This window comes from Geotrypetes seraphini, chromosome 6 (genome assembly GCF_902459505.1).
Source record: "Geotrypetes seraphini chromosome 6, aGeoSer1.1, whole genome shotgun sequence".
Classification (NCBI taxonomy): Eukaryota; Metazoa; Chordata; class Amphibia; order Gymnophiona; family Dermophiidae; genus Geotrypetes; species Geotrypetes seraphini.
In genome coordinates, this window is record NC_047089.1 from 37,450,880 (window position 1) to 37,475,732 (window position 24,853).

At 40.6% G+C, this 24,853-nt stretch overlaps 1 protein-coding gene across 6 annotated transcripts in view; it reads right to left on the reverse strand.

Annotated features, from left to right (window-relative positions):
• CWF19L2 (CWF19 like cell cycle control factor 2) overlaps positions 1 to 24,853 on the reverse strand; it is a 348,561-nt gene that overhangs the window by 234,479 nt on the left and 89,229 nt on the right. For 5 of the 6 annotated variants that reach the window (XM_033949144.1, XM_033949149.1, XM_033949143.1 and 2 more), the window contains exons 10-11: positions 22,420 to 22,513; positions 18,022 to 18,120 (exon numbers count right to left, since the gene is read on the reverse strand). In XM_033949144.1, the coding sequence (XP_033805035.1) occupies positions 18,022 to 18,120; positions 22,420 to 22,513 (193 nt within the window). The remainder of the gene's footprint in view (positions 1 to 18,021; positions 18,121 to 22,419; positions 22,514 to 24,853) is intronic. The other variant, XM_033949147.1, reaches the window with a different exon arrangement.

Below are 24,853 nucleotides of genomic sequence, written 5' to 3' on the forward strand. Positions count from 1 at the left end.
AATTCGATATTGTTGCCGTTGTCACATCAAACGCGATCCTCTGCCTCCAGCACTGCCCATCTGCTGCCCAGATGGGTGGTACGCTGGTAGTCTGACATCTCCGCTGAAACCTGTCTGCCTTGTGAGGCCCTGCTGGTAGTAAAACTGTCGAAGACATAGCTTTCAGCTTCTCAGATGCACGCGCAAGAGGTAAATCACTGTTCATGTACTGAGCATATAGTTTACAAGATATTAAGTAGTTGGTAGCATAGGACATAGCAGAAACCTTTGAATCTAAGACAGAAAAGGAAGTTGAGACAATAATGAGCACAGCAAGCAGATGAAGTACGGTATTTGTTAAGAAAACCAATGTTCCTGTATTTATCTGTGTAATTGCTTCTAATGGTATTTGTTTTTCCTAATATTTTTCAGTGCTAGTCTCTTTCCTAATATTTTTCAGTGCTAGTCTCTTTTAATGATCAACAATGTTTTTCCCCATTCTATCCAATTAAGAGGCCTCAAAACAAAAATACAGGATAACAGACTTATGCCAGAATGTGGTATGTTATCATCAATAATAATAAAACGCTAGGGCGCGCATGCGCTCTCAAAAATTCATGAGTCCTGGCACCGTGAGGTGTGCTTCTGTGGCAACATTCTAATTGACACCTCACGGCGCTTGCAGGGGCTGGATGCGCATGCGCGCGACTGTGCTCTCTCTCTCCAAACCTCCCGGCTCCAGCGGCGTAGGCAGCACCAGTGGCAGCAACCGAGTGGTGGACAGCAGCCCCGCTCCAGCCGTTGACCCTCCACAAACCTCCCGTAGGCGTAGGCAGCACTATAAACACGCTGCTTCGCGCCCTTCTACTGCCGATTTCCTCTGCCGCGTCTCTGATGACATCATCGGAGACAGACGCGGCAGAGGAAATTGGCAGTAGAAGGCCGCGAAGCAGCGTGTTTAAAGTGCTGCCTTCGCGGCTGGAGCCCCGAGGTTTGGGGGGAGGTGTGCTGGGGACAGACAGCTTTGCTCTGGGGGGGAAGACAGAAGAGGGCCATGGAGAGACATCTGGGGGGGAGGTGGGTGCTGGGGGCAGACAGCTTTGCTCGGGGGGGAGGGGGAGACAGAAGGATACAGACAGCGGCCAAGGAGAGAGAGATAAAGAAACAGAGACAGACAGACACATCTATTCTAGCACCCGTTAATGTAACGGGCTTAAAGACTAGTTCTAAATAATTATAACATATATCTGTGCAGATATAGAGTTGATGAAGGATGCATCCTCTGTAAAACAGGAATTCTTTCCTTGAGTTGAAAATCACTATAGCAACAGGATATATTGCTATAATAATAGCTTGTTACTGTGGCACAGTAATACAGGAACCAACAATAGTGGGAAAAGATACTTCTGAATTTATTTATAGTAATGGAAGTACATTGGTGTCTAGCCTAAAGCTCCTGTGAAAATACTGTACAAAATGGAAGATGTTCTATGCATTTAATAATGCTGCTGTTCAGCAGGATCTCTCTCCTTAGCATTTACACTAAAATAAAAGTAGCTAAGAAACAAAAAAGATGCATCAATCAGATTGCACAAAAATTAAAGAATATTTTGCAAAAGGCTCAATCAATACAAACTCTTATGAAATAATTATCATGCTGGCCAAAGATAAACATCTGCGTGGTGCTATGTATAAGACAGGAAGAAGTAATCCTACTGCTGTACAGCACTTCTTTCAGAGTAACTTCACTATTATATTTAAGGTCCTCAGCGGGCCACCACACACTCAAATCATTTCATAGTGTGGGGCTTTATGCTCCCATTCGTCACTGGACCCATAACTATGATTATAATTTTTGTTGAAAAAGTTTTTTATATTAATACTAAAAGTACTTAGCTTATGGTTTTGACGCTAGCCGGGAGGGTTCAGAAACATCAGCCACCAACATGTTTCGCCCATGTGACTCTAGGGCTTTATCAAGGCACCCTCTCCCGTTCATAGTCAGTTTACTCCCGCCATCACGTCTATTACGAAAATATGTCATATGTGAATATTCTTCTTTCAAAAAGTAGTGATTTGGGTGCCTAGAGTCTCATCTCAATGTATAAGACAGGGCCATTTTATAAATGTGCATGCACAAATAATAAGCAGTTTAATATAGCAAAGCTTTTATAAACCATCCTTACTTGGGAGTCATATAAATAATAATAATAATAATAACTTTATTCTTATATACCGCCAACAATCTTGCGACTTCTAGGCGGTTTACAATAAAGAGAAATTGTACAGACAGCGAATTACAGAGTATAGCAGTGTACATCTGATTATAACAACATTAATCGTGATAACAACATAAATATGTTACTTATCTGTAGCAGTCGGCAGCTCTCAAGTTTTCACAGGTGGTTAATTTCGCCCAACAAAGCCCAGCATAGATCAGGGGTGTCAAACTCAATCACATAAGGGGCCAAAATCTATAACATAGGCTAAGTCACAGGCCACCAACCCTTTTACAAAACTGCGCAAGAGGTTTTTAGCACCAGCCAGCACGCTGAATGCTCTACACTGCTCTAACGGTCAAAAGAATTCCTACCTTTCGATACGCGACAAGCAAACGATAAATCAACCACTTATAGTTGTTCTCTTTTTTTCAATTTAATTTCTGTCAGAGCTGAAAATCCAAGTTTGCAAAGATAAGAAGAGCCAAACAGAAACAAAGCCTAGATTGCTTAGTTGCTCAAGTTATTACTTGCCATTAATTTTCAAGGACCAATCACATCGAAAAATGATGCTTGTCTGGGCGAATGTATCCTTACGCACAGAGATGATCATAACATTCACAGACTCTTGGGTACGCGACGTACATGTCATCTATTCTAGTGTATACTTAAGAAGGGAATTTTAAAAAATAAAGTAAAATTCTGGAATCTCTTGTGGCACATCTGGAATCTCTTCGGGGCACACCAGTTTGAGAGACACTGCTCTAAATCATTACCTTTAGGTCATACATTTTATAAACTGCCTTTCTGTGGTACAACCAGAGCAGCACATATTATATAGAGGTACTTTCTCTTTCCCTAGTGGACTTACAATCTATCCCCCCCCCCCCCTTTTTACAAAACTGTAGCAAGGTTTTTAGCGCCAGCCGCAGTGGTAACAGCTCCAATGTTCATAGGAATTCTATGAGCGTCGGAGCTATTACCACCATGGTTTTGCAAAAGGGGGGGGGGTAAAGTTTGGTGCCTGGGGAAATGGAGGGTTAAGTGACTAGCCCAGAGTCATAAAGAACCACAGCAGGAACTGAATTCATTCGCCAAAAGTGTCATGATGATATTTAACGGGATCAAAAAAATTAAAGTAGTAAAAATGCTTAAAAAATGGCTTTTAACAAACTTCATCTTTTAAAAGACCGTATCCACAGTGAATAACCATAACTAGAGCATTTTGTTTGATCTTGAACTCTCTGAGAGTCATTTGTATTCTCAGATAACAAGAGAGAGATTCATGACTGTGAAGACCAAGGAGAGACTAAATAAATTCTATATTTTAGTCTTTACTGAGGAGGACGTAAGAGAGCTTTCCTATGCCAGAAGTGATATTTAAAAGTTAGCACAGTGGGCTGAGAACCAGGAGAACTGCAGAGGATGCTGGGGATACCTCTAAATTTAGGAGCTGATAAGCCACTAAAAGCTTTTTTCTAAGACATGAAGCTGAAAAAACCCCCAGCATCTGTGAAATCAAATGATTTAGTTTTCAAAAAGAAAGGCCCTGGCAGCACTTTAAGAGCCAAGAAAAGGGGTGACAAGGGTAAAATATGGAAAAAATAAAAACTACCAAACGACTGAAAAACCTTAGAGAACTAAAGGGAACCAGGGCCTTTGCACACATCACAGACAATGAGAAAATGATGTTTAAAGACACAATAAAATTTCATCTGAGAGAGCAGGAAACATCTCAATGGCTCAGTGTAAAAACAATTAAAGGAGGCCCAATAAGACAATGTGCAATATAGAAATACATTTTTAAGTTATGTTATGTTACTGCAGGAAGTACATTTGAGGGATAAAACCTTCTAGAAGTTAGCAGAAACTATGGAAGATTTTTATTGCGCTAGACTCTGTCACATCACCAACTTGTGAGGATTTGCAACTCTGCTTGTCCTTGAAGAAGCATATATATACACAAGTATGCTGTGATATTACAAACTGCAAGGACATACATGTACAGTCAAACTTCGGTTTGCGAGTAACCCGGTTTGCAAGTATTTTGCAAGACGAGCAAAACATTCTCGCAAATCTTGTCTCGCAAACCGAGTGTTGACTCGATTTGCGAGCATCCCCCCCCCCCCGATAACCAGCATTGCTCCCCCCTGCTCAAAAAGGACCCCCTGCGCATACCTGCACCTCCCCGCCCAAACAACTTCAAACTTACTCCCCCCCCCGGTCTGGCACCGGCACGCAGCACACAGGACATGCTGGAGATCTCCGAGAATCTCAGCGAGAGGGAGAACTAGAAGGGCTTGAGCATACGCAGATGCTCAAGGCCCAGCAAGAGGCAGGAACTTCTTCAAGCGGCTGCATGCCGGTGCCAGACGGGAGGTAAGTTTGAAGTTGTTTGGGCGGGGGTGCCGGTTCACGCGGGGGGGTGGAGCAGCGCCGCTGGCCTCGAGGGGGTGGGGGTGGGAATGTATCAAGCGAGTTTCCCTTAGTTCCTATTGGGAAACTCGCTTTGATATACGAGTATTTTGGTTTACGAGCATGCTTCTGGAACGAAATATGCTCGTAAACCAAGGCTCCACTGTATATATAGCATACTTGCATGAGTATGGTGCAATTCTGTAGATGTGCATACACAGTAGCAGGGAAAAGAACATACATGAAAAATGCAAACTTTGCCCCAGGAAGAAGGACATGCTATTCAGACAGGTGATCAAATCTCCACCATGATACATTCCTACAGTCCCAAAAGATAAGTTAAGCAGGGACCAGGCCAAGGCACCCTAGAACTGTCAATCTTGAAAGCGGAAGAGAAAGGATAATAAAAGTACACAGGTTTCCTCTATCTCACAGGGTCATAAGCAGCAGTACGGTACTAGTTCATTTTCAAAGTCAGAGTGGAAGCCAGGTCTGTTTTCCAGAGTAACCCAATCTGATTTTTTTTTAGCCAAATGTATAAAAACATTTCTGGTTATTCATAAAACCAGAACAATGGAAATACAATGACAATGAAGACCCTTTTAAGAACTTCAATTATCCTGATATTGACTTGGTAAATATAACATCAGAGCATGCTAGTGAGATAAAATTCCTTGATGAAATCAAGGACTGCTTTAGGGAGCAGAGGAAAAACAATTCTAAACCTAGTCTGTAGTGGAGCACATGATTTGGTACAGGAGGTAATTGTGATGGGCCACTTGATAACAGTGATCATAACATACTACTACTAATTATCATTTCTATATTGCTACCAGACAAACGCAGCACTGTACATTAACATGCAAAAGACAGACCCTGCTTGAGAGAGCTTACAATCTAATTGCGATAGACAAACAGGAGTAAGTATATACAGGAAATCCAATACAATAGCATTTAACTTTTAAAAGGAGACTATGATAACATGAAGAGAATAGTAAAAAAAGAAACTTAGGTCAAAAATTTACATCAGGCATGGATGTTATTCAGAAATACCAACCTGGAAGCCCAACGAGATATATTAAATGTATTAAAAAAGGAGAAAGGAAGCCAAACAGCAGCTGGCATGGTTAACACACAAGGTGAAAGAAACTATTAGAAAGTAGAAAGATTCAACTAAAAATAATAGGAAACAGCATAAGGAATGGAAAGTCAAATGCAAAGCGCTGATAAGGAAGGCAAAGAAACCTTGCAATGAAGATTGCGTTGGAGGCAAAAACACATAGTAAAAGCTTTTTTTTTAGGTATATTAGAAACAAGACACCAGGAAAAGAATCAGTTGACCAAGATGACCTAGGTGACCAAGGTGTAAAAGGGGCACTCAGAAAAGACAAAGCCATAGCAGCGAGAATTAGTGCTGCCCGATTCACAATTCAAATCGATTCACTGATTCACGTTGAGTGAATCAATTCGAATCAATAAAAAAAAAAAAAAAAATTGGCCTCCCGATTCAGTGACTGACCCTCCCCCTCGCCCCTAAAGCAGGAGCGGCCGCTGCCATACAGCATTACCCCCTACATGAGTAACATTTGGAATGCATTATACAAATCATGCTAGTAATAGATTTCATGATGACAAGTCTATGTATCAATTTCAGCACTATGCTCAGTGTACTTTTCAAAGCATTTGTGTGGTATCATGACTTCATTAAATTCATAGCAAATATAAATGCTTTTAATAGATAACCTCCATAGTTCAGCATGTAAATGCATTCTTTAAATCCCAGATCTCTTTCTACAAAGAACAACCTCCACCCCATAAGTATTTCTCATTCTGATAAAACTTTTATAAGCCTTAACTTCAGCCCAGAGAGTAAAACATGTCCAGGGAATAAAACATGATTCTGTGTATAAATTATTAATCCATTAATTCTAAAAACTGTGCTGTAACTGTCTTCATCCAAGATTAAATATATCCTCACAAATAAGTAAGGATCAAAATGTTATCTAACTATTTAGAAATAAAGTGATAAACTAACAAGAGCAATATGGCTATATTTCTAATTGAATTAAAGAGCTATAAGACAAATGCAATAACTGTGCAAATGCAGTATTTATAGCAATATGTCTTTAGAATAATTACTATGGAACCTAATTAGAAGGGATATTCATTTATTTCTATTTTATGCTCACTTATGCTCAAAATATTAACCTATTTCTATAGTCTCTTTTTTTTCTGTGCTAATCTGGTTCAGTTCTATACATTTTTGAAATACAAGGTTTAGAATAGTTAGATATGATGCTATTTTTAAATAATCTTCACTGATACCAATTCACGTGTATTTATCAGTTTGAAATCTATATGGGATTATAGTCAGGGTCTCAGGTTTTCTGCAATTCTATGGTCATTGACATAGAATGTGCCTGTTGCTAATGAAATTAGTAATGCAGTGAAATGGCACAGCTGATGGCCTCCTGCTCCGCTGCTGGCCACATACTGCAGCTGCCTTCTGCTGCAATGCTACCATTTCCCTCATGCATGCAACAGACCCACCACTGCTTCCTACTCTGCCACTATCACCAACAACATCCATCCAAGGTCATTGATTTGATATACTGTCTTTCTATGGTACAACCAAAGTGTAAGCTCATAAACTAAGCAGCGCTGACGATTAGCACATGCTAAATACCACAGAGCCTATTATAGTCCTATGGGCTGCGTGATATTTAGCAAACATCTGAGTCATCAATGCTTATGTTTTGACTTCAGTTTCTAAGCAGTTCCCACTGTAGGCTTTGTGCATTGAATGACTTGTCCTATTTAAAAGATTGAATGTGCCCCTGAAGCAGACATAAGAACATAAACAGTGCCTCCACTGGGTCAGACCTGAGGTCCATCGTGCCCAGCAGTCCGCTCACGCGGCGGCCCAACAGGTCCAGGACCTATGCAGTAATCCTTTATCCAACTGCTGAAACACATTAGGCAATGACTAGAACACCTATGTGGTAGGATAATATATAAACACACCTCATCAATAAAGATTTCTTTTTAAATAAATTCCCTAATTATCAGTCACTAGTTGGTTCTTCTGGCTGCTTTTTTTCTAGCACGGTTCATAGTCAGTGGCGTGCAAGACACCAGCGCGCCCAACAATCCAAAGCTGACAATTCAGCGCAAGACAGAAGCGCGTGGGGGGAAAACTACATTTTAAAGAGTTCCGTCGGGGGGTTTGGGAAGGGAACCCCCCCTCCCGCTTTATTGCATAGTGTTTGCATTGCTGTTGGAAGGAGGTTCGGGGGGTTGGAACCCTCCATTATAGAGAAAATGGAACTTTTTCTGATTTTTTTCAGGAAAAGTTCCGTTTCCTCTATAATGTGGGGGGTTTCACCCCCCCCCCACAACGGCAACGCAAACACTATGCATTAGAGTGGGGGGTACCCCCTATTTCCCCCGTCGGAGCTCTTTAAAAAGTAGTTTTTCCCCTGCATGCTTTTGTCTTGCGCTGAATTGTCAGCGCTGGATTGTCAGCGCGCTAGCGTCTGGCTCGCGATTATCCCATCACCTCTGGCACACAGCAGTCAGTTGTGCATCTCTGGTTTGGTTTCAACCAAACAAGAACCCAAGAAAATTGTTAATGGAAATGTAAAGCAGTGCAATACTGGAACAATGAGTAAGGACTGAAATACATAAAATCAAATGGGAAGCAAGGAAGGGATTTAGCTCATGGGGTTTATATTTAAAAATAGTAGCGCAAAGCGCTACATTTTAGTATAATAGGTAATGCCTTTATCCTACCAGTGGTCACCTGGTCAGTTTGAGCACCATTAAGGCACTTACTGTTATTGATACAGGTCTAGCCTAAAACTTATTTTTGGCTCTGGACATTATTACAATGTTCCATTATTGCAGATAAATGTCCAAATCATAAGCCTACACCCTAGTCCCACTCATAACACGTCCCAAACATGCTCCCTTAAAGTTTAAACAAACTGTGGAGAAAACCATGTTACAAACGAATTTTGAAAATAGCGATTTAGACATTTTTGCACAAAAAATGTCCATCTGCAGGTTTGTGCCATTTTTGGATGTTTTTCTGTTTCATAAATGAGCCCCATAATATCTCAAAAATATTCTAAAAATAGAAACATTTAATTCAACAATTTTATAGGTTTGTGTATTCTAATTCATGTAAAACTAAACTAAGCTGTGTAAATTTGCAACCAAATACAATAGTACACCCTGAGCAGGTCTCCAACCAGACCATCATACCAGCACTTTTTTTCCTTAATTGGTAAAAAAAAAATGCCTCACAACATTGCTGAAATTGGGAGCCAGTGCTTCAATACAGTGCTGTCATCATCACAAACAGGAGAGGAAGTAGGGAGAGTGTCCTTTGGCTCATAAGTGTTTGAGGCTCGTGCGTTTAAGGTGGAGCTTACAGGAATGGGGCAGAGACGGGGACAGCAAAAAAAACTCACGGGGACGGGATGGGGAAATTGAGTTCCTGTGGGGATGGGGACAAATTTATCCCCGTGTCATTCTCTAGTAAGTTCAGCTGCACTATTGGCCGTTCAGCTGCACTATTGACAGCTAGCACATATTACCAAGCCATGTGCTAGTTGTCACAGCCAGCCAGATCCATGCCCTCTTGTCACACCCCGATCCTACCCATCCCATATTAGACAGCTAACACAGAATTTTTAGCCTAAAGGCTCCCTTTTTAGCACAGTAGCATTTATAAACGACCTGAAAATTGGTACGACGAGTGAGGTGATTAAATTTGCAGACAATATGAAGTTATTCAGAGTAGTGAAGACACAGAAGGATTGAGAAGACCTGCAACGTGACATAAACACGCTCGAGAAATGGACCGTGACATGGCAAATGAGGTTTAACGTGGATAAGTGTAAGGTGGTGCATGTTGGTAACAAAAATCTTATACACGAATACAGGATGTCCGGTGCATTACTCGGAGAGCTCCCCCCAGGAAAGAGACTTGGGAATACTGGTAGACAAGTCAAGGAAGCCGTCCGCACAATACTCAGCGGCAGTAAAAAGGGCAAACAGAATGCTAGGGATGATTAAGAAGGGGATCACAAACAGATTGGAGGTTATCATGCCGCTGTACCAGGCCATGGTACGCCCTCACCTGGAATACTGCGTCCAGCACTGGTCACTGTACATGAAGAAGGACATAGTACTATTAGAAATGTCCAGAGAAGAGCAACCAAAATGGTTAAGGGGCTGGAGGAGTTGCCATACAGTAAGAGATTAGAGAAACTGGGCCTCTTCTCCCTTGAAAAGAAGAGACTGAGAGGGGACATGATCAAAACATTCAAGATAATGAAGGGAATAGACTTTGTAGATAAAAACAGGTTGTTTACCCTCTCCAAGGTAGAGAGAATGAGAGGGCACTCTCTAAAGTTAAAAGGGGATAGATTCCGTACAAACGTAAGGAAGTTTTTCTTCACCCAGAGAGTGGTAGAAATCTGGAAAGCTCTTCCGGAGGCTGTTATAGGGGAAAACACCCTCCAGGGATTCAAGGCAAAGTTAGACAAGTTCCTGTTGAACCAGAACATATGCAGGTAAGGCTAGACTCAATTAGGGCACTAGTTTTTGACCTAAGGGCCGCCGCGGGAGCGGACTGCTGGGCATGATGGATCACTGGTCTGACCCAGCAGTGGCAATTCTTATGTTCTTAAGACTCTGGACGTCCTGCTGAAATTACCATTGCATTAAAAGTCCAGAGGAAATTAACATAGAAGTGTGAAATAGTAATTTGATTTAGAATTCTAGCTTACATACCTTGTAAGAAATTAGATGTTGGACTTTAATAACTGTTTTACCTTGTTCTCAATATTAAAAAAGCAAAAAATAATATTGATAAATTTTTGTATAATGTATGAATAGCAATTTTGCTGAGCTGACTGACTACCTTCCCCTGGAGAATCTCCATCTTTCAGGAAGCAGACACTTCAAAGTAGCTCTTTCAGCAAATATTATTTGCATAATAAATACTACTTTGTTCATTGTTGCCAAAGGCAAACCAGTTTTTTGTTACACTGTATAGCTACAGAGCTATGTAAGCTCTTCTATACCCAACAAGAATATGCCTAGATATCATAAACCCAAAAGACAAAACAACTAACTATACCCATACAACTACCTGCCTATCACCGTTACTCCTGCAACTTAACAGAACACTATTTGGAAATGCCTAGTAAATGCCAGATTAGCCAATAAAAATTTCCTATTATTCATGTTCTTATCAGTAAATATCATCTAGACATCTAAGAAATAACTGAGACCTAGCTGGATGAAAGCAGAGGTATCCCACTGACTGAATTATGCCCTACAAGGCTCACCATCCACCTTCAACCAAGTTCAGAAAAGCAGAGTAGCATTCTGATCTGAGAGAGAATCAAACTATACAATCTCTCCATCCATCACCTGCCCGAGTTAGAATACCTCCTAATCCAGCTAGGAGATGAAGAATTAATGTGGCTGCTTGTGGTCAAATCACCACATCATCCGCACAAGAACTGTATCTAGTGACTGAGGTAACCCCAAGCTTCCCTATGTTAGTGATCAAGGGAGACTTTAACCTATACATTGACACTTCAGACACTACTAGGCTGAGTCCCACATTCATAGCTACCTGGGATTTTCTTCTCACCATATTTTATTTCATTCCCTCCCCAGCATCAAGATAACACTCCTATAATGGACAGATCTCCTATAATGGACTAGATTCTCTAGTAACATTTTCTATAAATCCAGGGGAAGGAGTTAAGATGGTGATCATCTAGGCGGCATGGTGATAAGCTGTGTCTCTGCACCTGGAATTACTGTGGGGACAGCAATAGAGCAAGAGGAAGCCTAGAATTTACCCGTCAGAATCTGAGGCATCTCCAACTCTGGTGCAGCAGCAGATTTCCAGCTATGCTGTTCCTGCCGCTGGTCCTGCTGAATAGGCAAGAGGGATCCGAGGTGGAGAAGTGAAGCATAGCATCCTGGATGTAACCCTCAGTCCTGAGTGCCGAGATGCTCCCCTATGACCCAGAAATGAGGCTGAATTGCTGCCGCAGAAGCTGTCAAATACCAAAGTGGTTGTTGAGGCTAAACCAGTTGATGGGGTGAAGGTGTTGACAGTCCCTTCTGCTGTGGAGAACAGAAGTCTTTGAGCAATTTTGGAGAAGGGAGCTGTTCGAGGTCAATTACCAGCATTTCCATCTAAACCTCAGCACTTGGGAGGGTGCAATTCTAGAAATCAGGAGGAAGCAAAAATCAGAGAAGATAACCTTGAAGGCATTGCATGAGGCAATGGGGAAGATGGGGGAGTTATTGCTTTTAAACCGGATCAATTTCAAGAAGGTAGAGACTCTATCCAGATTCAGATATCTTGATGTGAAGAACATGAGATTCAAATGGAATAGAAAACTCTAGAAACTGGAGAAATACCTTAGGCAGTTTAAGAAAAATGTATCATCTTATAGAAAGGTGCAAGGAGTATTAGTGAAGGATCATATTGTTACATATGAAGAGTTGGAGTCATTGAAGAACTATGAAAAATGTTTAAATTTAATTTACATTTCATTAACTTCCCTAAATCTCCTGTTCTCTCACCATTGGATATGTCAAAGAAATATTTATACGAGTGGAAATTTTGCAAGTTCCTAAAGATTCAATACCACCTATAACTCGAGTATATTATGTGGATTGGTGAGGGGTCTCTCCTCAGGAAGCAAAGAATGAAGATCAAGGTGCTTCTTTGATCTTATGGGGTTGTGTGTGGTTTGTTTGGGTTTTTTTTTTTAGAGGGGTCATGCCCTGAAGTAACATCGGCTACACATTGCTTCCTTTGCCTTAGAGCCAGATTATAACTGGTTCCTAAGATTGTATTTTTGGTATAAAGATAAATAATTTCTGAGTCATAAAGTACAAATATTTCCTGACCTGTGTAGAGCCACTCAGATCAGAAAAAAAGGCCTTTGGAAGATTACCTTGCACTTTTTATTTAAAGTTTCCATAGCAAGTAATATGGTGGAAAATGGTTACAAACTACTGTAACGGTGGTATTACACCCCACTCAGGCTACATAAGATTAGCTCTAGCATCTCAGATAGGTGCTGGTGACAGTGTGGAGGCCAAGGGTCCTTTGAACATATTTGGTGGACCTGTCCTAGGGTGGGTCCTTATTAGGATATGATCTTTGCTCTGCTGTCAGACATCTGTGGGGTGATCATTGTTAAACATATGGGATGTGCGTTATTAAATATGAAACCTGTTGGGGTGCCCTCTTAAGTTTTATAAAATGATAACGACTATGGTCACATCTGCTCGCTTAGTGCTTGCAGCCTTATGACGACATGCTTAAACCCCCATCTCGGGCGCAGGTGATACAGAAAATTGATTATGCTTATCGTATGTCTAAGCTGACAGCTATGAAACATCATTGTTTGGATTGTCTGCTAACGCAATGGAAACCATATATTGACTAGAGCAATGCCTGAAGGCATTGCACATGACTTTCTGGACTTTGGAATTACACAGAACCTCTGGGAGGGCATAGGTGGGGAGTGATTCATGTGCAAAGTATTGTGGGTTATGTTTGCCTTGTATCAAAGAATTATGTTAGAACTGGTTTATGCTGTACATGTTTCCTCTGTTGGCTTTGAAAAAATTTTCAATAAATAATTAAAAAAAAAAAAAAAAAGAAGAAGAAAGGCCTTTCTGGCCTTGAAATCAGATCTATTGGCCTTAGGAGGGATGTTTTTTCTTCAGTTCCCATGTAAATGTATTGTTAAGTTAGAATCTGTCATATGTTTTTCTAGACTCGGAACATTTTAAGAATTTCCTAGAAGCAAGAAAGCCTCCTAAACCCATTTTGGATTCTACTCCATCCTCCAACCCAGTTTGATTTAAGGCACATATAAATAGATGATTTCTTTTTGTAATTTTCCTTTGATGTTAGTTTAATTATTTGGCTAGCTAGTAATTTCTTGTTCTCCTCCCGGTTATTTCCTTAGTATTGTGAAGCTTGGTTTTCTTACCATTTAGTTTGATTTCCTTATAGATGATTGCTGTATTAATTTACCTTGCAAGGAACTTTTTCTGTATCAAGATTTGTCTTGAATTTATTTGAAAAAAAAGATTATAAATAAAGAAAATAACATTTCTATAAAGGACTACCTAAAACAGATGGGCTTAACCAAAGTTTGGAATAAACTCAAGATATGAGTGGAAATTTCATGTAGATGAAAACAGGCTCCAATGTAAGAAACACATGGCATCGTACCACCAGGCCTTAATAATAGCCAAATAAACATTTCTCTCAACACATTGAACAAGCTGCAAATTCAGTCATGCAACTATTCAAAATAGTAAACAGTATCCTGTAGCCCCACAACAGAACCAGCCTTCCCAGACACAACTAACCAGCAATGATACTGCCATATATTTTGCAAATAAAATTAAACGTCTCCATCAGGATCTACAGGCAGTTCCATCAAGCCTCTCAGCAGCTGAAAGCAAGCACTTCCTCCTCCCTCCCACCCTCAATACAACAGCCACTTGGGAATCATTCAACCACGTTAGAGAGGAGGCGATCGAGACAATTTTGAAAAGCCTATTACCAACATCCTGCCCTCTTGACTCCTGTCCAGCAAAGACAGTAGAGCTAGTAAGCAAAGGCCTCGTTGAAGGGGTCACTCTTAAAACAGTTAATTCCTCTTTTATAGAAAGGCAGGTGCCAATGACACTTAAAAGGCTGTGGTATACTCCTACTGAAAAAGAGCTCCCTTGACTAGGACAAGCTCAAAAATTCTGACCAGAGTCTCACATCCTTTTCTTGACAAAGTTAAACAACTGGCTTAATGAGAATAACCAACTAAAGCCGTGACATTCATCCAGCGCTAAAAACTACACTATGCTTTTGTAAAAGGGGGTTAAGTGTTTAATTTATATTGCATTATACTGTATCTGTGTTATATGAATCTTCTTCCATGCTGCCTATTACAGTATCACCCTGACTATATCCTCTGGCAATAAATTTCAGAACTTAACTAAGCAAAGCCATAAAACTATATGTTGCATGGAAAAAAAAGCTTCTACAATTTTTCAACCTGCTAATCATTAATTTCATGGAGTGTCCGTTTATGTATTATATTACATTACATTACATTGGTGTCTTCTATCCCGCCAATACCTTTCAGTTCTAAGCGGTTTACAACAAGAAATTAGCCTGGGCATTCCCAGGGAGATTACAAGGTTGATAGCTGTAGTATGCATCGTTTTTAGTTTTGTTTTGTTTTTGGGGGGGGGGTTGCATGCTATGAATTGTGTTGCGGTCTGCTCTGGTCTTTGTTTAAGAAGGACAGTGGGACAGTATACATCATTTGGTTCAGAATTTTTTTTCTTGGTTTTTCCTCCTCTACAGGAGGCTGTGTCTTATGGTCAAGTGCATCTTATAGAGAAAAAGATACAGTAAGTCATTATAGAATACTCATGTTGTTTGAAAGATTAAACAATTCCAACCTACTCATAATTTTATAAAATTCAAATTCTATCCTCCATCCAAGCTAATAAAACCAAACAAACCAAACCCTAACCTATTTAGCTTTTTCTCATAAGGAAGGCGTTCCTTCCCTTTTATCATATTTATTATCCTTCCACATTTTTTTAAGTTATTATGTTTCTCCAGTCCCATCTGCTCTCAAGTACTGTGAAAAATAGAAGGTTGCAACATTAAAGCAAGATGCTTATTTTGTGGTGCTGTGGGGGGGGATTGATTATTTTTAGTAAAATATAAAAACCGTGGCATACTCCTTTTATACTACTACACATGTATTTCTCACTATAAATGTGTTTAATTCTCCCATGTTCTCTAAAACCTAAACAAAACTGCAAGCAAAGAATTTAAAATTCCAGTACATACTGTAGCTAATACCTAGGATGAAAAGCTGTGCAAGAGTTGGTGGCCAGTGACTAGGATAATGGAGAAGGAGCCAGGAGAACTGGGTTCTATCCTGCTACTAATACCACTCATGACCTCTGGCAAGCATTTGCAGGAAGAAATAACCAAGTGGTTAAGAAAAGGGCCTGAGAACTGTGGAAATAAAGAGTTCAAATCCTGCTTGATGATGCTCTTTTTGACTTTGAGCAAGTCACTTTCCAGCCAATATTCAGCAGGCAGTGGTCAGTTTTTATGTCCACCACTAGTTCTATGTTAACCGCATAAGATTTAGCGGACAAGTGCAATATTCAGCCCTTGACCACATAATCCAACAACTTACAGATAGGACTGCTATGTGACCCAATTTAAGCAATGCCAACTCCTCTCCCAAAACACCCAGCTAACCATGAATATTTGTCAGCACTAACTAGTTAAGTGCCGCTGAATTGGCAGTTGCCCACAGACAAGCAATTTAAGTGGACAGGACCTCTTTTGCCTCTTAAATCATTTTGAATATCAGCCAATTTATTTACCATTGCCTCAGTCAAGTACTCACATAGATTACAAGTTCTTTGGAACAAAAACTTCTACTAAAATCCTTTTTTTTTTTTTTTTTTTTTTAACTATTTTTGCAACACAAACAAAGTAAGAAACCTCATATATTTCAGCAACTGACTGCATGGAAGTGAAGGAAGCTTTGGGAGACTTTGTTCTCCTTCTGAAACAAACCATTCATAAGAAAGTGAGATTTTTGTGACAGTTATGTTAATCAGGTTTTTTATTCCGCCTTTACCTACCTACTACTACTATTTATTATTTCTAAAGCGCTGAAAGGCGTACGCAGCGCTGTACATTTTAACATACAATAGATAGTCCCTGCTCAGAAGAGCTTACAATCTAATTTAGAAAGGACATTTCCGGGTTGGGGAGATTATGGTAGAGGTATCTGACAGCAGTGAGTGGGAGTTAACAGTTGAAAACAGATTCAAAAAAGTGGGCTTTTAGCTTGGATTTGAACGCTGCTAGGGAGGGAGCACACCATATTGATTCAGGCAGCCTGTTCCAGGCATACGGCGCTGCAAGAAAGAAGGGACGGAGTCTGGAGTTGCCAGTGGAAGAGAAGGGTACAGATAAGAGGGGATTGCCCGATGAACAGAAGTGACGGGGAGAAGCATAGGGGGAGATAAGTGAAGAGAGATATTGGGGGGCTTCAGAGCGAATGCACTTGTAAGTCAGCAAGAGGAGTTTAAACTGTATTCGGAAATGGACAGGAAGCCAATGAAGCGACTTGAGGAGAGAGGTAATGTGCGAATAGAAGCTCTCTTGGAATATGAGTCGCGCAGCAGAGTTTTGAATGGATTGAAGAGGTGAGAGACGGGTACGCGGGAGGACTGAGAGAAATACATTGCAGTAGTCTAAGCACAAGGTGATGAGAGCGTGGACAAGGGTTTTGGTCATGTGTTCAGAGAGAAGAGGACGGATTTTGGTAATATTATAGAGGAGGAAGTAACAGGATTTGGCAGTTTGTTGGATCTCAGCAGTTCAAGGTTGGATCTATTCAGTTCAAGGTCGGATTACATTACAAGAGGTTGGGTCAATTACCCAGGAAGTTACAATGGAGAGTCTGATACAGACATTCAATAGAGTTGCTAGTACAGGTATATCAGTACAGCTATTAATACAGTTAGGTCATAGTTTCAAATACTTAGTTACAAGTGTAAGTGGTAGTTGGTTCCAGCATTTTGCTAATTGATATTGAATGGATAAGGTGAATTGCCTGCTAGACTTTGTATTGTTGCATTCTGGGAATTTTAAGTGGAAAAGATTTCTGGTGGAATATCTGTTGGAGGCACCCTGGAGAAGGATGGCCAACTCTGTTAGATAGTCGGGGGCATTCCCATCAAGATTTTAAAAGCAGTGATGCCTAATTTAAACTTGATCCTTGTGGTTATGGGTAGCCAATGTACTTTCATATAGTAGGGTTGTAGGTGTTCTGATTTGTGCAGTCCATATATGAGTCTTACTGCTGCATTTAAACTAGTTGTAGAAGTGATAGCAATGTTTTAGAGCAAAGAACTAGTGTTACAGGATTGGATTAGGGATTGCACTATAATTTGGAAGACCTCTGTTTCGAGGTATTTTGTGATGGATCATAGCATCTATAAAATCATACAGCAGAAAGTTTTATCATTTGACAGGAAATATCCATTATTCACTGCAGTTAAGTCTGAACTCCCTTTAAATCAAGAAGATTTATTTATTTATTTTAGTATTTTATACACTGCTTATAGCCTAAGCAGTTTACATTCAGGTACTGAATTATTTCTCCCTATCTGTCTTGGTGGGCTTACAATCTGATTCATTTTCAACGTGAGAGGGCAACCTCATCAGGTCCTAAGAGAAAATGACCTGCTAAAGACTACTGTTTCCAAATTCAACATTTAGTTTGCTTCTTACCTCTGTTTCTGCTTTCTTTGTAAAGGGAAGAATCTGTGTATGTTTCTCTCTTTTTTGGCGTGCTTTCTCTAGCTTTTCCTTAAGTTTTAATGCCAAATCCTTAAAAAAATTAAATCATAATTAGTTGAGAGAATAGAGAGATGTCAACTCTTTAAAAAATTAATAAACAGCACTATGGGTTAGTATACAAAAGTTTCTTGTGGAAGAATTGTTCAATAAATAACAGATTCGAAGGTGATTCAATATAGATCACCCCTCATATTCTCACATTTGCAACAACAATTTTGATGATTTCAATGGTGACAGACCCTCAGAGGTACCACCACGATACTCAAAAATTTTTCATTGTATCTGGCTTTGCATTACCAATTCTTCACCAGGTCTTACTTAATTCATCTTAAATGTCAAACTTTATCAAATGAATTAATGAAGATGTTGAAATACTTAGCTTAGTTTATATTAGTGGTCTAACTCGCAGGGACTATCGGCACTATCGGCGTGGGACTCGCGAGAACTGCAGGCAGCCATTCAGAAAATGGCACGGGGCCAGGCGGGAACGCGGAAAGCTCGCTCCTGACTCACACACCTGCTGCAGTACGAAGCCGTCGAGGAAGGGAGAGAACTGTTTTTTTTTAAAAGGTACAAGGGGGGATATGATTAAAAAGGAACAAGGGGGGCTATGATAAAAAGGTACAAAGGGGGGTATGATTAAAAAGGTACAAAGGGGGGGGATATGATTAAAAAGATACAAGGGGGGTATGATAAAAAAGGTACAAAGGGGGGATATGATTAAAAAGGTACAAAGGGGGGATATGATTAAAAAGGGGACTATGATAAAAAAGGTACAAGGGAGGTATGATTAAAGGTACAGGGGGATGATTAAAAAAGGTACTGGGGGTACGTGGGGGATGATTTAAGGTACTGGGGAGTATGTGGTGGGTATGAGGCTTGCTTGCCTGCCTGTAACTAGGCCTGCCTGCCTGTCACTAGGCCACTAGGCCTGCCTGCCTGCTCTGTGCCCTGTCCCTGCCCACCCTGTGCCCTACCACTAGACCACCAGAGGGGGGGACAGGGTACAGAGTCTTGCAGGGAGGGGGGGACAAGATGCAGAACCTGGCAAGGAGTGTGGAGTTGGGTGCATTTTTTCTTGTTTTCCTCCTCTAAAACTAGGGTGCGTCTTATGGAGCGAAAAATACAGTAATTCCCAAATACTTAAAACTATCTACTATCTCTATACGCTGATGGTGTAAAAATCTAGTTGTGGTGTTACCTTGTCACCGGAAATACAAAATGCTACTGTTTTTGATATATTCAATACTAGTCCATGTTCCCCTAACCATTCTTCTATCCTATCCAAACCATCTAAAAGAGAGCTCAGATCCAATAGATATATGTACTGATTCCTAATTCCTGAATTCGTCTTGCAAGAGGACTCAAAAATATATTAAATAGAATAGGTGAAAGGGCTGAGCTTTGTGGTACCCTACAGTCCAATAATCTATCTCTGGATGTTGTATACTAACCCATAGTGCTGTAACTATTTTAAAAGTACAATCCCGGAGAAAGGCTGCAAACCAATCCTATCTCATGGAGCAATCTCAACAGAAGACGAAAATGATAGGAGGCTTGCGCCAGAAGACGTATGAGGAGAGACTGGAAGCCCTGAATATGTATACCCTAGAGGAAAGGAGAGACAGGGGAGATATGATTCAGACGTTCAAATACTTGAAGGGTATTAACATAGAACAAAATCTTTTCCAGAGAAAGGAAAATGGTAAAACCAGAGGACATAATTTGAGATTGAGGGGTGGTAGATTCAGGGGCAATGTTAGGAAATTCTACTTTACGGAGAGGGTAGTGGGCAGACTTGATGGGCTGTGTGGGCAGACTTGATGGGCTGTGTGGGCAGACTTGATGGGCTGTAGCCCTTATCTGCCGTCATCTTTCTATGTTTCTATGGAATGCGCTCCCGAGAGAGGTGGTAGAGAGTAAAACTGTGACTGAGTTCAAAGAAGCGTGGGTTGAACACAGAGGATTTAGAATTAGAAAATAATATTAAATATTGAACTAAGGCCAGTACTGGGCAGACTTTCATGGTCTGTGTCTGTGTATGGCCCTTTGGTGGAGGATGGGCAGGGGAGGGCTTCAATGGCTGGGAGGGTGTAGATGGGCTGGTGTAAGTCTTAACAGAGATTTCGGCAGTTGGAACCCAAGCACAGTACAGGGTAAAGCTTTGGATTCTTGCCCAGAAATAGCTAATAAGAAAAAATTTAAAAATTTAAATTGAATCAGGTTGGGCAGACTGGATGGACCATTCGGGTCTTTATCTGCCGTCATCTACTATGTTACTATGTAAGTTCATGGTCAACTAGATCAAATGCTGAGCTCAGATCTAAAGATACTACCATAGCAAAGTTCCCACTTGACCCAACGCATGAAGTACAGCACATATGAAATTTTGAGTCTATTAAAAATTTCTAGACATTAAATAAACTGTGAAACATGTGAATTTTCTACCCTGCTTGTCCCTTAGGGAAGTAAAGATCTTATCCCTCAAATGCCCTACTCTTACATAAACATTACCCATAAAAATACAAGAAGTTAAATTGCTATGTATCACATGGATAGAAACATGATAGCAGATAAAGGCCAAATAGCCCATTCAGTCTGCCCATCAGTAATAACCATTATCTCTTCCTCTCTCTAAGAGATCTCAAGTGCCTATCGCACACTTTCTTGAATTCAGACAGTTTCTGTCTCCACCACCTCTTCCAGGAGACTGTTCAAAGCATCTACCACCCTTTCTGTAAAAAAGTATTTCCTTAGATTATTCCTGAGTCTATCACCTCTTAACTTCATCCTATGCCCTCTCATTCCAGAGCTTCGTTTCCAATGAAAGACTCGACTCATGTGCATTTTATGCCATGTAGGTATTTAAATGTCTCTATCATATCTCCCCCCGCTTTTCCTCCAAAGTATACAGCAGGGGTAGGCAATTCTGGGCCTAGAGAGCTGGAGCCATGTCAGGTTTTCAGGATATCCATAATGAATATGTATGAGATAGATTTGCATGCACTGCCTCCTTGAGATGCAAATCTATCTCATGCATATTTATTGTGGATATCCTGAAAACCTGACCTAGCTCCGGCTCTCAAGGACCAAAATTGCCTACCCCTGGTATACAGATTGAGATCTTTAAGTCTGTCCTCATAACCCTTTGATGAAGACTACAAACCATTTTAGTAGCCTTCCTCTGGACCAAATCCATCCTTTTTATATCTTTTTGAAGGTGTGGTCTCCAGAATTGTCCATAATATTCTAAATGAGGTCTCATCAGAGACTTATACAGGGGCATCAATACCTCCTTTTCCCTGCTGGCCATACCTCTCCCTATGCACCCTAGCAACCTTCTAGCTTTTGCCATCAGCTTTTCAAACTGTTTGGCCACCTTAAGATCATAACATATAATCACACCCAAGTCCTCCTCTTTAGTAATGCACATAAGTTCTTCACCCCGTAAACCAGGGGTGTCCAACCTTTTGGCTTCCCTGGGCCGCACTGGCTGAAAAAATGTTTCTGGGGCTGCACAAATGCGCAAACGCTGCAGCAAGACAGAGGAGGGAGCCGGCAAGATGGTAAACACCCAGTGGCAGCAGAGGAAAACACTGCATCGCCCTCGACACAAAATACTTCACCGGGCCACATACGGCCCTCGGGCCGCAGGTTGGACACCCCTGCCCTAAACTGTACCGTTCCCTCTGAACAAGCTCTTAATGTATTCTCAAATACACCAAAGGCTGACATGACCATATCTCTTTCCACACACCTTCTCACTGGTGGCCTAAGTTCTTCAGACTTATCTTGAGGGAAAACATTTGTGAACTCTTTGATCTAATAGAAGGTACTTTCCATATATTAGCCCATGAGGAGCTGGTAAGAAAACAAGGCATTATGAAATATTTCACACCCAAGATAATCCAGCATCCTAGCAACCCTCCCGGGAAGCAATGTTACAGAAAAGTTAAAGGAACAAATATAAGTAAAAGAAGGGCAAGTATACCAGTCTTTTCAGCACCATGTACCATCCAGGATTTCAGTTTAATTGATGTGAATGCAAATATAGCTGTACTCATATCCCCTGTATACAAATTTATTTGATTATGAAAGCAATGAAATGCATAGATTTTACAATATTTGAGTCAAATGGCTATACAGTCCTAGTCTGAGATATTTGTTCCTAAAGCAAATTTATTCAGAAATTTTACTTAACTACAATCTTATTAGAAGAGGGAATGATGTCTCAAAACACAGACCCATTCCTTTGGGCAGAAGCAGAAAAACTTCTAGTTTCAATATCTGACAGCTGAAGTAAATTACAGCAATCCTCGAGAACCTTACCACATTTCCCATCAATTCTGCCTTGACAATCTTAGCTCCCAGTTTGTTCATCTCTTCTTCACTAAGGATTTGGGTAGGCTCCTCTGACTCATGTCTGGTTGAAACAGCAACAGCAAAGCAAAAAAAAAAAAAAAAAACACGCGTCAGAAAAATAGACAGACAGCTTATGCCAATCTTAATCATAGCTGTAACTTTAGACATTAATTCCAGAATGTGTGGCATTGCAAACTTAAATTGCAAATATATTTTAAGCGAATTTGCTCCTCATTCATAAGCTACACTAAGGTTTGGCATTTACTGCATGGCACTTGCTAAAATTAAGGTCCAGTAACTGCTAAACCTGTGTTAAATGTATCTGGCATTTTGCCACATAATAAAAATTTTATCATGCATTAAAGCAATGAGGAGGCACTAAGGGGAAAATTCTATAGATGGTGTCCCAATTGTAGACGAAGGTAGGCATCCTACCACTGTCTAACCAGCCAATCAGGACACTAATTTTTAAAACAAACACCCCGAGGCAGGTAGCCTACATTGTAGGCATTTTCACGAGCCTAGGGAGATATGTAGGGCTGCCTAAGCTCGCCCAAGGCTAGGGCTCTCCCTAGTGCAAAACACTGGCCAACATTTCAAACAAACAGATGTGGCAGCTGAACTGATTACGGCAAGAGAATCTCCTTGCAGCAATCAGTTTAGCGGCCACAGCAGGGAACCCATACCTCCGCAAAATCAGCAGGCACAAAACCAATCTCTTTTTAGATCTGTAATTCATTAAGTCGCTAGGACTTGAATATGAGTCGATGGCACCTAAAACACATCAGGCTCCCTTTCACACCCTCGTATTACATCCTCACCTACAAGTAGTCTGCTCCTCTCATGCCTCCCTACATTGTCCTCACCCATTCTGCTTCTCTCACCCTCTCCCCTCGCTCTTTCTCCCAAACCTTGGTTCAACCCCAGCAGTTTCACCTTTTCATTTCCTAGTTTCTCCTACCCAGCTTACCAGCAGATGCACTTCCCAGGCTACTGCTCTTTACTAATGCTGTTTCACAGAAATGGGTTTTCCTGCCATTTGTAGGCATGGCTTTTCACTCAGTTGATCTGAAACAGTGACACTGCAGGCTGCTCCTGCATCATGGATCTCAAAGTTACTAAGAGCCAAGTCGTGATGTGCAGGAATGTCTGTTTCTGTAATGGTGGCAGCCAGGTCTTTGAGGTCAATTCTAAAAGATAAGGCTCTATGTTCCAATTTCTAGGTACCAAGGTGACCTAGCATCTGGAATTAATCAACCCCTATGATAAAGAGGTAATGCAGCTGTGGATATGAGCAAGGCTGTGTGGGTGTATTATTGTTATAAAAAGTTAATAGGTGTATTTTATGTTTGTTTGAATTTGTAATATATGTTGTTTATTGGAAACCGCATAAAACATTGTGCTACATGGCAAATAAAAATCTCAAAGACATGCACACTCTGCTAACACAAATAGAAGAATTGGAAACACCAAGTGACTTGAGCATCCATGCATATAGACTACCCAAATAACATGTTTCAGATTAAAATATTTTATATTTAAAATATTATTTTCTCAAGATCTTAACAAAGAAGAAGAATAAAGGCTATTTTCTAACATGTCTGCTCTTGATGTTTATTCAGCTATGAGATTCTTGTAGAACTGCCTGTAAACCTCATTAGCATCCACATGCCATGTTGTCAAAACTGTTTAGGTGACTGATAAATGGAAAATACTCAGGAGTTTATTTTATTGAAGGTAATGAGGAACTAAGATGATAATTATGCTAGGGTATTTCTCAAAACACTGAACAATAAACTTTGCTTTCAAAGCAGCAGTTCAATCACTAACATGTCATTAAATTATAAATGAAAACTTTTACACTATCTCAGCAGTAATTACTTCAGTTTTAAAAAATGAGTTTCCTTGCTATTTTCAATTACTTTACCTTTACTGAGAAACAGGAGTAAATATATCAAAGGCACAATGGATTTCCAATGGTATACTAACATATGTTGTGTATACCGTATTTTCACGCATATAACACGCGCGTTATACACGATTTTACAAACCGTGCATAACCATGTGCGTTATACGCGTGAGCACGTTTTACAACTTTTTTTTTACATAGTTCCCCCCCCCCCCCGACGTCTGATTCACCCCCCCGCAGGACCGCTTGCACCCCCACCCCAAAGGACCGCTTGCACACACTCGCACCCGCACCCCCACAGCCTCCCGACTCCCCCCCCCCATCATGGAGAAGCTGCTACCGTTATCCTGCTGCTTCCTCTTGGCAGTCCCGGCCCTTCTGTGAGCCCTGCGTCTGCGCTGCTTCCTCTTCCAGTGGTCCCGCCCTTTCTCTGACATATATGGCACAGTTAATTACAAGTCTCAAGAAGTTGAAGTGAAAAGTGTTTTCTAA